Source organism: Pristis pectinata, chromosome 35, assembly GCF_009764475.1.
Source record: "Pristis pectinata isolate sPriPec2 chromosome 35, sPriPec2.1.pri, whole genome shotgun sequence".
NCBI classification, from domain to species: domain Eukaryota; kingdom Metazoa; phylum Chordata; class Chondrichthyes; order Rhinopristiformes; family Pristidae; genus Pristis; species Pristis pectinata.
The window spans coordinates 2,220,357-2,234,705 of record NC_067439.1 but is presented as its reverse complement, the minus strand read 5'-3'; the positions used below and the strand labels follow the sequence as shown (position 1 = coordinate 2,234,705).

General features: G+C 53.0%; 1 protein-coding gene across 4 annotated transcripts in view; it reads right to left on the bottom strand.

The window, feature by feature from the left end:
- Window positions 1–14,349, bottom strand: part of plekhg2 (pleckstrin homology domain containing, family G (with RhoGef domain) member 2) — a 130,230-nt gene that overhangs the window by 35,816 nt on the left and 80,065 nt on the right. For all 4 annotated transcript variants that reach the window (XM_052044330.1, XM_052044329.1, XM_052044331.1 and 1 more), the window contains exons 5-7: window positions 10,699–10,765; window positions 1,722–1,768; window positions 154–304 (exon numbers count right to left, since the gene is read on the bottom strand). In XM_052044330.1, the coding sequence (XP_051900290.1) occupies window positions 154–304; window positions 1,722–1,768; window positions 10,699–10,765 (265 nt within the window). The remainder of the gene's footprint in view (window positions 1–153; window positions 305–1,721; window positions 1,769–10,698; window positions 10,766–14,349) is intronic.

Sequence of the window (14,349 nt, the reverse complement as noted above, 5' to 3'; positions counted from 1 at the left end):
CCGGGCCACTGTAGGGGCTACAGGAGGAGCCCATTCAGCCCCTCTATCCTATCCCCCCCTTTATGGGGGTCCAGGAGGAGACCACACCGTATTGCAACAGCAGGCCGGAGCCCGACCCCTGAGTCTCAGGAAAGGTTGATCCCACAGTTTTACCTGCAGCAGGAGGTGGTATTTCAGGATCCTTTGAACGGGCTTCAGCAGATAGGTTTCCAGGGGCAACGAGTGCGAGAGGGTGGCCTGACGCTCGCGGAAGAACTTGGCCAGGGTCCCGTTCTTCATGCAGTCCCGCAGGACAGAGACAGAGCTGTGGGAAGAGAGTGAGAGAGTGCAGAGTGAAGGCCGAGGTCCGAGCTCGAATCCACAGCTTCCCCTTTTCCCTCAGCAGCCACTCGCTCATCCTTCAAGGCTCCGGCCTGGAGCGTCGGCCCCGGCCCAGTCGCAGTCTCAGCCTTGGCCTAGCAACCTGGGAACAACCGTCGGCCTAGCAACGGGTTACAACAGCAGCCTGGCGACCCGAGGCAAGCCTCGGCCTAGTAAAGGTGACATCATCCTGGGTCTAGTGACTTGCCTTCAGCCTCAATCTAGCAACGAGGCACCAGACCCTCTCCAAGGGAGAGATGGACATTCTCCCCGTGGTGGGGACAGGCTGGCCACTTGCACTGAACACCAGTGACAAAAGTGAACTTGCAGCCTGTCCTTTGCTGTAGGACGGAGACCCAGAAACATAGAACCATACAGCACAAAACAGGCCCTTCGGCCCACCGTGTCGTGCCGTCAATACTCTGTTAAATATCAGGAGCTACCCAGGGTCAGGATGCGCCCTACAACTCCTGAGACCCCCTCTCTCTGCAGCTCCAACAGAAATCTTGGGGTCCAAGTCCATAGCTCCTGAAAGTGGCCACACAAGTCAATAGGGTGGTAAAGAAAGCAAATGTCATGCTTGCCTTTATTAGTCGAGGCATTGAGTTCAAGAGTCAGGGAGTTATGCTGCAGCTTTATAAAACTCTGGTTAGGCCACATCTGGAGTATTGCATTCAGGTCTGGTCACCCCATTACAGGAAGGATGTGGAGGCTTTGGAGAGGGCGCAGAAGAGGTTCACCAGGATGCTGCCTGGATTAGAGGGCATGAGCTATAAGGAGACATTGGACAAAACTTGGGTTGTTTTCTCTGGAGCGGTGGAGGCTGAGGGGAGACCTGATAGAAGTTCATAAAATTATGAGAGTCATAGATAGAGTAGACAGCTGGTATCTTTTCCCCAGGGTCAAAATGTCTAATACCAGAGAGCATGCATTTAGGGTGAGAAGGGGTAAGTTCAAAGGAGATATTTTGCAGTAAGTTTTTTACTACACAGAGAGTGGTGGGTGCCTGGAATGTGCTGCCAGGGGTGGGGGTGGAGGCAGGTACATTAGAAGTGTTTACAAGGCTCTTAGACAGACACATGGATGTTCAGGGAATGGAGGGAGATGGACATTGTGTGGGCAGAAGGGACTGGGTGTCTTTAGCTTAATTAGTTCAGCACAATGTTGTGGGCCGAAGGGCCTGTTCTTGTGTAAACCCAAATCTTCGCAGGACGAATTAAGACAAGAGTCGGGCTGCTCCGGATCCCGGTGATGCCAGGGTAGACCACAGCTGCCGTGCCCCTCACAACAGCACGTCCACCTGATGAGCCCTGAACCTGGCCCTGTCTGGGGGTCAGGTCGCATACCCTCTGGGTACTTACTTGGGGTAGTTCATACAGTACAGGGTGTAGATGTCAAACTCTTCACTCTGTGGGAGAAAACACACAGGCAGGCATTAGGGTAGAAAGGTCAGGAATAGATGGCATGGGGTCACTGAGGGAGAGAGGGAGGGGGTGGGGGAAGGGGGGAGGGGAGTGGGAGGGGGAGGGGAGGGGGAAGGGGATTATTAACACGGCAGTTGTCTGGTTAACTGTGCTAGCTCTGAGACTGATGGGCAGTGGTTCCCCCACCTCCCACCCTAATCACCCAGAGATCCAGTTCCCAGAGCAGCCCAGTCCCCGAATTATCCTCTGCAGAGAGGGGTTACACTGGGCATGGGCCAGGGAGGGAGGGAGGGGGGGTTAAACACAAGGGTGGTGTGTTTAACCTGCCCCACCCACACAGGGAAAGCTGCGGCCACACTCTGTGTGTTACCCACACCAGAGGGAGCTGCTGGAACACGAGAAGAAAATCCATACATGTGCGTGCATGTGTGTGTGTAAGAGAGAGAGGGAGAGAGGGAGGGGGAGAGGGAGGGGGAGAGGGAGGGGGGGGAGAGGGGGGGGGAGAGGGGGGGGAGAGGGGGGGGGAGAGGGGGGGGGAGAGGGGGGGAGAGAGGGGGGGGGAGAGGGGGGGGGGAGAGGGGGGGGAGGGGGGGGGGTGGGGGGGGGGGAGGGGGGGGGGGGGGGGGGAGAGAGGGGGGGAGAGAGGGGGGAGAGAGGGGGGGAGAGAGGGGGGGAGAGAGGGGGGGAGAGAGGGGGGGAGAGAGGGGGGGAGAGAGGGGGGGAGAGAGGGGGGGAGAGAGGGGGGGAGAGAGGGGGGGAGAGAGAGGGAGAGGGAGGGAGGGAGGGAGGGAGGGAGAGAGAGGTGTAGTGAGTGAGGGAGAGGGAGAAGGAACTAGAGGGAGAGGGAGGGAGGGAGGGAGCGAGAGTGGGGGGGTGAGAGGGTGTGAGAGAGAGAGAGAGAGGCAGGGGGAGTGTGTGAGTTAAAGAGAGAGAGGGGAATGTGTGCAAGAACGAATGAAAAAGGAGAGGGGGAGGGAGAGAAAGAGGGAGAGGGATTGCACAGTGAGTGCGTGTGTGTGTGGGAGAGAGGGAGAGTCACTGTGTAGGGCAGAGAGTGAGGGAGAGAGACCCACACACAATAGGAGATGGAGGTAGATAAATAATGGGCATGGGAGACACACACACACACACACACACACACACACAAACATACTGACACGTACACACACAGACACTGACACATATGTACACACACACCTGTTCACACACACACGGACTTGCATTTAGTGACCGTCAGTGAGGTACGTGACCGCCCAGACACATCACACTGTCACCACCCTCACTGCACACTGCCGCCTCACCCGCACACAGTGCTTTCAACAGACCCGATTCCCCACAACCCCCACCCTGGGAGGTTAAAGTTCACAGTGAGCCAACTTGGATGTGGGTAACGTTGCAGAAGATGAAAGTGTTGGAGCAGGGAGGGGTCGGGAGTGGTGTCGGGAGCTCCAGTCTAAGAGGAGCACCAGGTTGCTTTGACAATTGGCCGAGAGGTTTAATTCAGTGCCTTTAGTAACAATGTGTGAGAGGGGATCCGGCCTACACACAGCCAGAGATAACGGCCATCAATCAGTTCCGTGGGATGTTGGACGAGGGAGAGTCGGGGTCTGATCAGAGGAAGGAGAGACGAGCTGCCCGGAATCAGGGAGGGTTCAGCGGGTGTGAGCACAGGGGGCAGAGGGGTGGTGGGATGGAGAGATTTGGTATCATGACCCTAACCCCACACTCTGCAGCTCTGTGCCCACACACCCGAGACTGGGCAGGGCCTCAGAGTCAGGATAAGGAGCTGGACATCTGGCACCAAGAGGCAATGAACCAACTCTCTGCCCAGAGGCTGCGGGCGCTCAGGTGGGGACCGGGAGAGTGAGGTCCTTGTTTACATAGACATGGAGGGGAAGCAAGGGATGTGAGCATCCAGCAGGAAAATGGAGGATGTGGCAGTCAGTGATGGAGCAGGGCCAAGGGGATGAATGGCCTCCTCTCCTATCCCAGATGTAACAACATTTGTCTCCCTTTGTAACTGGATACAACCACTTGTCTGTCTGTCTCTCTCTACCACTATCTCTCCACCTCTCCCTACTACCTCTCTCTCTCTCTCTCTCTCCACCTCTCCCTCTCTACTCTCCACAAATTACAGTCAAGGACAGCCCAGGAACAGGCCCTTTGGTCCACCATGCCTGTGGTACCCATCGTACCCTTATGTACTAATCCCACATTCCCACACTCAGCAGTCCAGAAGTTTCTGTGCCGGTGTAGTGAGAGACCCTGCACCCACCGCCCCCCTCCCCCCGAACTCAACCACCCTCTGTGTTAAAAAAATTCTTCCTCAAATCCCCCGAGCCCTTACCTCAGGCCTATGCTTTCTGGTGACCAACATGTCTGCTCTGGGGAAACATTTCTCACCCCCCAACCTGTCTCTGCCCCTCATACTGTTGTCCACCTCCATCAGGGCCCCTCAGCCTCCTCCGCTCCAGGGAGAACAGACCCAGCTTCTCTGGTCTCTCCTCCTCACTGAATCGCTGACTCCAGGGAGTTCCCCGCTGCACCTCTCCAGTGTAACCACATCCTTCCCATAGTGTGGTGACCACAACTGCACACAGGACTCCAACTGCGGCCTAACTAGTGTTTTATAAAGTTGTAACACAACCTTGCCGGCTTATGAAGGCAAGTTTCCTGTATGCCACCTTCACCACCTTATCTGCCTGTGCCATTGTCTTCAGGATCCTTGGACCATGTGCACCCAGGTTCCTCCATCTCCCTGAACTTCCCAGGGACCTGGCATGTGCTCTGTGTGGGCTTCAGTGTAACTAATCCTCCCAAAGTGAATCACTTCATATTTTGCAGGAACAACACACACAAAAAGTGCTGGAGAAATTCGACAGGTCAGACATCCCAGAGCCTCTGCAGAATCTCGTGCGTCATATTTTGCAGGATTATATTCCGGTCTGTCTCATTGACATCTTTCTGTAACCAGGGATTATTTCCTCGCTATCAGCAGCACCACCGATTTTTGTGTCATCTGTGAACTTACTAATCATAACCCTAGCCTCGAATGTAATCGCCCACCACTGGGGTCGGGCCAGCCCTGGGCTCCAGAACCCCACCCCTACCTCTCTCCCTCCTCTGCAGATTCTCTCTCGTCATTGCTTTTGTGGTCACCCGTCCTGACATATTGTAATGGGGCCAGATGTTTGGTTGACACTCAGGCAAAGCCCCAGCAGATGCAATGGGCTGTCATCGTACTCCTGATGTGAATGAAGGTGCCACTCCCATGTCAATGTTGGCGTCTTGGTGCAGAGGGGTGTATCTGGGGTGCAAAGGGTTAATTCTCACACACGCACGTTGTTCTGGGTGTGTGGACCCTGCGTTGGGGGGGGCTACTGTGGAGCAGCTCCTGCCATTGATACTGCCCCTGTCTCTGGGTCTGACCAGTTGACCTCCATCTGTAATGCTCCGTTCACCCAGAATCTCCCAGCTCTCACCCAACCACAGGCAATTAATCAGCAAGGGGACTGTGCGATGGCTCAAACCACTGATTAGTAAGTGAATCTGCAGCCTCCTGGTGAGGGGGGTTGACACGTGCCCTGTGCACTGATCTGTGTCACACCGGCCATGCTCACAAACGAAAGTGTGGTAGAGTCACACAGCACAGATACAGGTCCTTCACCCATCGAGTCCGTGACAACCTTCAACTACCCATTTCCACCAATCCTGCACTAATCCCACATTCCCATCAAATCTCCCCAGATTCTACCCCTCACCTACACACCAAGGATAATTTACAAACTGCTGGAGGACCTCAGCGGGTTGAGCAGCGTCTGTGGAGATATCCCTCTACCTGACCTGCTGAGTTTCTCCAGCAGTTTGTCTTCCGCTCCAGATTCCAGCGTCTGTGGTCCCTTCTGTCTCCGGATAATTTACAGCAGTCAATTAACTTACTGACCTGCACATCTTGGGGATGCGGGAGGAAACTGGAGCACCCGGGGGAAACACACGCGGTCACAGGGAGAACGTGCAAACTCCACACGGACAGCACCAGAGGTCAGGATTGAACAAACTTGCCGAGGCTGTGAGAAACTGCCCACTGTGTACATTTTGGATTTCCATAACAACTTCTAGGAGATTTCAAAACCTCTAACAGTCAAGGACATGCTTTTTAAAAAATAACAACCATGTCCACAAGTCTCCACACTGCAGTATCCCACAAGCAGAACTGTGGTTACAAACATCCTATTTCAAAAAATAAGATTCAGAGATAGAATTCCGGAGCTCTGGGCACAGCTATAGAAATGAAAACCTCTTTCGTGATCTCTGGGCAGGTGACGAAATGGCTCCTCTGCATGATGTTGCACTTTGGTAAGTTGAACCAGGGCAGGACTTACAAAATACTGCTTCCTCACATCTACCTTGTTGTGACCTTGCACCTTATTGCACTGCACTTTCTCTGTAGCTGTGACACTTTACTCTGTACTGTTACTGTTTTTACCTGTAATACCTCAATGCACTTTGTATTAACCCAATGTAACTGCACTATGTAATGAATTGACCTGTACGATCAGTTTGTAAGACAAGCTTTTCACTGTACCTCGGTACAAGTGACAATAATAAACCAATACCAAATAGGACCCTGGGGAGTGCTGTAGAACAGAGGGTCCTTGGAGGTAAGTTCCCTAAAAGTGAAGACCCAGGCAGACAGGATAGTGAAGGCGGCTATTGGGACACTTGCCTTCATCGGTCGAGGCACTGAGTACAGGAGTTGGGACGTCATGTTACAACTGTACAAGTTGTTGGTGAGACCGCACTTGGAGTTCCAGTCACCTAGTTGTATTAAGCTAGAAAGGGTGCAGAGAGGATTCACAAGGATGTTACCAGGGCTGGAGGGCCTGAGCTGAACAGGCTGTGACTGAAGTGTAGGAGGCTGAGGGGTGACCTTATAGCGGTTTACAAAATCATGAGGGGCATTGATAAGGAGAACGGTCACAGTCTTTTCCCCAGGGTAGGGGAGTCAAAAACTAGAGGGTATAGGTTTATGGTGAGAGGGGAAAGATTGGAAAGGGATCTGAGGGGCAAGTTTTTCACAGAAAGGGTGGTGGGTTTATGGAACGAGCTGCCAGAGGAAGTGGTAGAGGCGGGTACAATTAGTGTTTAAAGGACGTTTAGACAGGTACATGGATAGGAAAGGTTTAGAGGGATATGGACCAAATACAGGAAAATGGGACCAGCTCAAGTATACAACTTGGACAGCATGGAAGAGTTGGGCTGAAGGGCCTGCTTCTGTGCTGTACAGCTCTGTGACTCAATGAGCCCACAATCAGAGAATTCCCCCAAGCCAGGCCACCTGGAGGTGGATCAGCCCAAAGCCTCGCTCCTGCTGATGGGTTTGGGACATGGCGACGGAACAGTCACCCCGATCTGACCTCGGATTGTCGGGTGATTTTCCAGCCGAGTTGATTGAGGGAGAACCAGGTCGGTGAACCCCAGGGAAACTCTGTCCTGTGGGACGGGATCATCAGATCTGGCATTCCAAGTTATTGCAGCCTTTGAAGTGAAATCCCAAAGGAATTCAAATCCTGATCCCTACCAAACAAGTCACATTTGTGTGGAGTTAGTCACTGGGAGCTGAGCTCACACACAGACCACCCACCAAGACATTTCCAAACTGACTGCAGCCAATCCCAAACTGTGCAGGCAGCTGAGTGCAGCATGGCAGCAGGGGGTGGCCATTTGGCCCATCAAGCTGGCCCTACTATACAGCCTAGAGGCAGTCTCCTGAATACAGAGAGGCAGTGATTGGGGGAGATGGAGGGGGCTGGGGGAACAGTGGGGGATGGGGAAAGGTGGAGGGGATAGGCGGAGATGGAGGGGGGTGGGGGAGATATGATGGGGTGTGGGGAGACGGAGGGGGATGGGGGAGAGATGAAAGTGGAGATGGAGGTGGGGGATGGGGAGGGGTGGGGATATGGAGGGAGGCGGGGAGAGATGGAGAATACTCCAAGTGCAGTCTCACCAACAACTTGTACGTTGTAACATGACATCCCAACTCCTGTACTCAGTGCCCTGCCCGATGAAGGCAACAGGGAGATGGGAAGGGGTGGAGAAAGATGGGAGGGGGATGGGGAGAGATGGGGAGGTGGGTGGGAAGAGAGGTGGGTGGGAAGAGAGGTGGGTGGGAAGAGAGGTGGGTGGGAAGAGAGGTGGGTGGGAAGAGAGGTGGGTGGGAAGAGAGGTGGGTGGGAAGAGAGGTGGGTGGGAAGAGAGGTGGGTGGGGAGGGATGGGGTGATGGGTGGGGGAGAGGTCCCACCGGAAGCCAAGCCTGGGAGAATCCTCTGGGAATTTATCAGTCACACAGCTCTGAGATAGGCCCTTTGGCCCACCGAGTCTGTGCTGACCATCATCCACCCATTTACACTGATCCTATATTAATCCCACTTTTTATGCTCCCCACATTCCCATCAACCCCCCAGATTCTACCCCTCACCTACTGGGGCAATTTACAGCGGTCAATTAATCCACCCACCTGCACATCTTTGGGATGTGGGAGGAAACCCAAATGGTCACAGGGAGAACATGCAAACTCCACACTGACAGCACCCGGGGTCAGGATCGAACCTGAGTCACTGGGGCTGTGAGGCAGTAGCCCCCACTAGGCGCACCATTGTGGTGCCCAATAAAATCTTCTCCATCTCTGGGAAATTGAACCCCAGTCTCCCCCACATCAGTCAGGGACACCGACTATTGTTCTAACGAGGAAGGACGAGGGTGGAACACATTGAATGAAGCACTTCATCATCACAATCTTCTCCAACCCACTGCACCACCTTGGCTCTCTCTTTCTCATTGGTTGTTTGACCTGCCTATAAGCTTCATGCTCCACCCACACTCTTCCCATTGGACGCCCAATGCACCTATCCTCTCCAAATGCCACCCCACAGATATTGGCCGTGTGGCTCTTCCAATCTTCCCATGACCGACCACCACGTGCAACGTCAGAAATGCAGTAGCCAATATGTGCACAGCGAGCTCCCACAAAAAGTTTTCGATCCACCACATCTCATCCAAAAGACTGCAGCCAACCAGGCCTTTTGTATCAAAGTTGCCGGGAGTGGGACTTGAACCCACGACCTTCGTGGCCACGACTCTCTGAAGGCAGAGATTTGTTCAGGAAGCTGACGGCTGAATAACCTCCTTCCGTGCTGAGTGACTCTGGTTCAAGCCAATAAAAGGACATAAAGGAAACAGAATGAAAGTGTCTGAGAACCGTACAGTAAACCTCCTGATTTCTAGTTTTCTGAGGCGCCCCCGCACCCCAGAGTTCAGGGGCCACTCCTTAAGGGGATTTGGTAACTTGAGATGGGTTTCTTGAGGATTCCCCATGAAACAACTTGAGCTGTTTTTACAGCGCTGGACCCTATTACAATCCCTCCAGGCTAAAACCTTTGAAAAGGTCCACAAATAAAATTTGAGAACTGTACGCAGCCTGGAATTTGCAAGGTTCAACAAATTCCCTGAGTGTCACAAGGCAGCAGCTTCTGGTCTGCAGGAAGGGAAATGGTTTTCTTCCCAGGAATTGTAATACAACAGGCTGGTGTCTCTGTAGAGAGCAGGACAAGGCCATTTGTCCTTCTTTAACCTGCTTCCCCCATTCATTAGATCACAGCCTCAGCTCCCCACTTTCCTGACTGTTCCCTTGATTTCTCATTAATCACAAATTTCTCTCTCGGCCTTGAGCACATTCGGTGACTAAGCTGTCAGATCTCAGGGGGCTGAGAATTCCAAAGATTCACATGCCTAGCAGAGAAATTCCTCTATATCTCTGCCTTAAAGGGGCCATCGCTTATCCTGATGTCACGCCCCCAGATTCTAGATTCCCCACAAGGCTGCTCAGAGTCTATTGTTGAAAACAGATTGTCTCGCATTCTTCTAACCTCCAGGGAGGGAAGACCCAACCTTGCTCCACTGGACCACTCCTTCATTCCAGGGCCCAACCGCTCACCCTTCACCTTCACAACGTCCCAAAGCGTTTTACAGCCAATGAAGTGACATCGGAGAGAGACTTTGTAAAAGTGAAAACATTGTAAATTCCACTCTGCACTGATGTCATTATAAGGGGGGAGAGAGGGAGGAGGAGGGGGAGTGGGAGAGGGAGGGACACACACAGGGAGAGAGGGAGACAGAGAAGGAGAGAGTTACGGAGAGAGAGTGGGAACAAAAGACAAACTGAGGGAGAGAGACAGCGTGATTGGGGGAAGAGAGAGCGTGATAGAGAAAAAGTAAATTGAGGGAGCGAGTGAGGACAAAGAAAAGAGAGAAAGAAAAGTGAGACGGATAGCCAGAAAGGGTGGAGGGGAGGGGAGGGGAGTGCGGGGGGGAGGGGAGGGGAGTGCGGGGAGGAGGGGAGGGGAGTGCGGGGAGGAGGGGAGGGGAGTGCGGGGAGGAGGGGAGGGGAGTGCGGGGAGGAGGGGAGGGGAGAGGGAGAAAAAGAGAGAAAAAGAGAAAGATGGCTTCAGATCCCCTCATCCCAAGGCTGTAACACAACCTGCTGCACTAAGAGTCTGGGACAGAGACAGAAATTCCGGAGATAATGGGTCAGGCAGAATCTGGGGTGGGAGGAACAGAAATAATCTGTCAGATCATTGACCTGTCATGGAGATGAACAGCCTTTAGGCACTCACTCCGCAAATTTGGTCATCCCAGATTCCCATCACCCTCCCACTGGCAGCCTTTCATCCAACTGCCTGCGCCCTAGACTTTGGAATTGTCTCCTGGAACCTCTCCGCCTTCCTCTCCCTCCAAGAGGGAGCTTCCCGTCAACTGTTCCAACACGCGGAGCTCAGGAGTGATCACTGTGATGTTCTGGGTGCCACAGGGGCTGAGGGAGGGGGTTTGAGGTGACAGTGGGGGCTGATTACTCACCCGTTCCACAAAGCACTCCGCCACCCCGATGGGGTCCTTGCAGCTCTCCAGGTCCTCCAGCAGCTCACTGCGAGAAGAAGTAACAGCGTTACATTTTGTGGACAAGAAGAAAGAGCACCCTAAACCAGCACCTGACCCTGGTTAGACCTGCTGCACCTCATCTCTGCCGAGTTTCCCACGGGCCTGGAGCTAGTCCAGCGTGAATGGGAAACAATTCAACCTTCACTCCACGACCAAGGACAACCCAGCCAGTCATTGAGCTGTGGTATGTCGATGACATGTTTACAGGCCAGGATCCAAGTCATCGTTAACTCTCATGTACCAGAGGATGGGCCAACATCTGCAAAGCAGAGGTCCTCAACTAACCTGCCCATGTGCATGAAACCAACAATAAAGGACTGTGGTAAGTCTCTGGAAAAGGTGGACATTTCCCATACCTTCCTCTCAGCAAGGGTAGACATGCAGCCCCACCTTCAGGTACCGGCACAGCTCTGGCTAGCTGTTTGAACCTGACACAAAACCCCTGGACTACCAGACAGCAGTGGTCTCCAGCATTCTGTCCACTTCCAGGACCTGGACTCAAAGCCCCGGAGAGAAACCAGCAACATCCTCTCTGCAAAGTCCTCCTGAAGCACCAAGAAGGTGAGTGAGCCAACCTCAGCGTCCCCCCTCCACCCTACCCCGCCCCCAGGTGGACATCCTCACTGCTGAAGCCCTTGTTATGGAGTTGGCTCCAGTGGACAGGCTTACATGCCCGACTGCACTTCCTACTGCCTCGGGAAAATAGCCAATAGAATCAAGGACCCCTCCCACCTTGGTTATTCTCTCTTCTCCCCCCCTTCCATCAGGCAGAAGGTACAATAGCTGAAAGCACGTACCCCCAGGCTCAAGGACAGCTTCTAACCCACTGTTATCAGTCTCTTGAACGGACCTCATATGATAAAGATGAACTCTTGATCTCCCAATCTACCTCGTCGTGGCCTTGCACCTTATTGTCTGCCTGCACTGCACTTTCTCTGTAACTGTAACACTTTATTCTGCATCCTGTTACTGTTTTCCCTTTTGTACCACCTCAATGTACTGATGTACAGAATAATTTGTCAGAATGGCAGCAAACAAAAGCTTCTCACTGTATCTCAGTACATGTGACAATAATAAATCAATGACCACTGCTGGATCAGACACTCAGTTCCGAGTTCTGTCTTAACAAAGTGTGACAGGTAAACAAAGGAAAAGACTCAAAGGTGTCATCATTACCTGTTTTAAAAATGTAACACCCAGACCGACTCATGGGGATCCCTACACTGTGAACAGGGATACTAGGATAAAACAGAAGGGTTGAATGGCCTGTCTCTCTGCTGTAAATTGGTTCTAACCCAATATTTCCATTCTCACCACGTCTCGGTACAATGACCAGCAAATTAGGAATTCTCCACGACTGACTGGTTCATCTCTAAATGAACCAGTTTAGACCAATAACAAATTACCACCAGTACCTACAACTGACCAAGAAACCAAACAGGATCTAGGAGAAGAAATTGTTCACATCAAAGACCCTCAGCTGAGGGTGTCGGAGAGACCCTTGCCCTCGGGTCACACACCTCAGGCACAATTGCCCCAAAGTTTGTTAAATCAGCTGTGGTTCAGTAGACTGAAGCCCTGCCCCTGAGTCAAGCAGAGGACTCCAGATTCCCAACGTGGGAGGGGCAGTACTGAGGGAGGGTCACACTGTGGGAGGGGCGGTACTGAGGGAGGGGCGGTACTGAGGGAGGGGCGGTACTGAGGGAGGGGCAGTACTTCAGATGAGACATTAAACCGTTACCCCATGCGCTCTCACGGTCGGATGTAAGTGAACCCACATTGGCCATTGATGGAAAGGTTAGAGGGGAGATAAAAAAATTATTTTACAGAACGAGTGGTGGGGTCAGGAACTCACTGCCTGAAAGGGTGGGAGAGGCAGAAACCACCCTCCCCACCCCCCCACACACCACCCTCCCCATCACCCCCCCCAACACACCACCCTCCCCATCACCCCCTCCCACATACACACCACCCTCCCCATCACCTCCCTCCCCATCCCCATCACCCCCCACACACAGACAGACACACACCACCCTCCCCATCCCCATCACCCCTCCCACACACACCACCCTCCCCATCACCCCCACACACACTACCCTCCCCATCACCTCCCCACCCCCCATCCCCATCACCCCCTCCCACACACACCACCCTCCCCATCACCCCCCCACACACCACCCTCCCCATCCCCATCACCCCCCCCACCCACCACCCTCCCCATCATCCCCTCCCACACAAACACCACCCTCCCCATTATCCCCTCCCACACACACTTTCTCTCTCTCACACACACACACACTTAAAAGCTACTGGATGTGATCTTGAGGAGCAGGGACCTACAGGACTATGGACCACACGTTGGGGAGTGGGATTAACTTGGCCCAGTTCTAAGCCAGCATGGATATGATGGACTGAAAGGTCTCCTTCCCTGCCTCAGGTTCTCTGATTGAATGAACATGCATCTAGCTATCGCCAACACCCTGACAAAACATTCTCAGTTGCTTCACAGAGCTGCCCAGGACCTGACCGGCTGGGAAGCAGGACATTACATGGTTAAAGAAGGCTGGATGCTGATCTCAGGAAGTGGTGGGGGAGGACGGGGTTCAGTCAGGCCGGTGACAACGGCCTGTCAGCACCAGACCTCTCCACCCCCAACATCTGGCTGCAGCTCAGCTGCTCCAAAGGAGGGCGGTCACTACTCAATCATCCTGACTTCCCATGCCAGAACCTCCAGGGAAAACACATTCCGACAAGCAGACCTGGAGTTTATATTCCTGGGGACACGGAACCATGCTTCAGGAGCCACAGCCCTGGGATCATTGGCATGGAACTTCCCCAAGCATGCAGTTCTGTTCGGTGTGTAGTTCGGTGGGATTGGTCAAACCATCCCGTGTCACGTCACAGTGGAATTTTGTGGGCATTATCACTGGACCCAAACGGGAAGTGACACTTAAACCTCACATAGAGGGGATGGACAACATTCATCTTAAAAGGCACTGAAGTACTCAGAAGTACTAAGGCATGCACTCGCAGAAGACATAGAAGGCTTAGAAAGTTAAGGCATGTCACTAAATACTCCAACAAACTTCTACAGATGTACCATTGAAAGTATCCTGACTGGTTGCATCACGGTCTGGGATGGCAATTTGAATGCACAGGAACGTAAGAAGTCCCAGAGAGCAGTGGACTCAGCCCAATACATCACGGGTACATCTTGAGGCAACGCCTCCTGTAGATACCATTGGTGGTATCTACAGGAGGCGCTGCCTCAAGAAGGCAACATCCATCATCAAAGATCCCCACCGTCCGGGCCGTGCCATCTTCTCACAGCTACCATCGGGCAGGAGGTACAGAAGCCTGAAGTCCCACACACCAGGTTCAAGAACAGCTACTTCCCTTCAACCACTCAGTTCTTGAACCAATCTGCACAACCCTAATCACTACCTCAGTACAGCAACACTATGACCACTTTGCACTACAATGGATGTTTTTTTGTTCTAATTGTGTTCTCTCTTGTATAATTTATGTTTAATTTACTGTATGTTTTTCTTGTGAATGTTGTGTATCTGA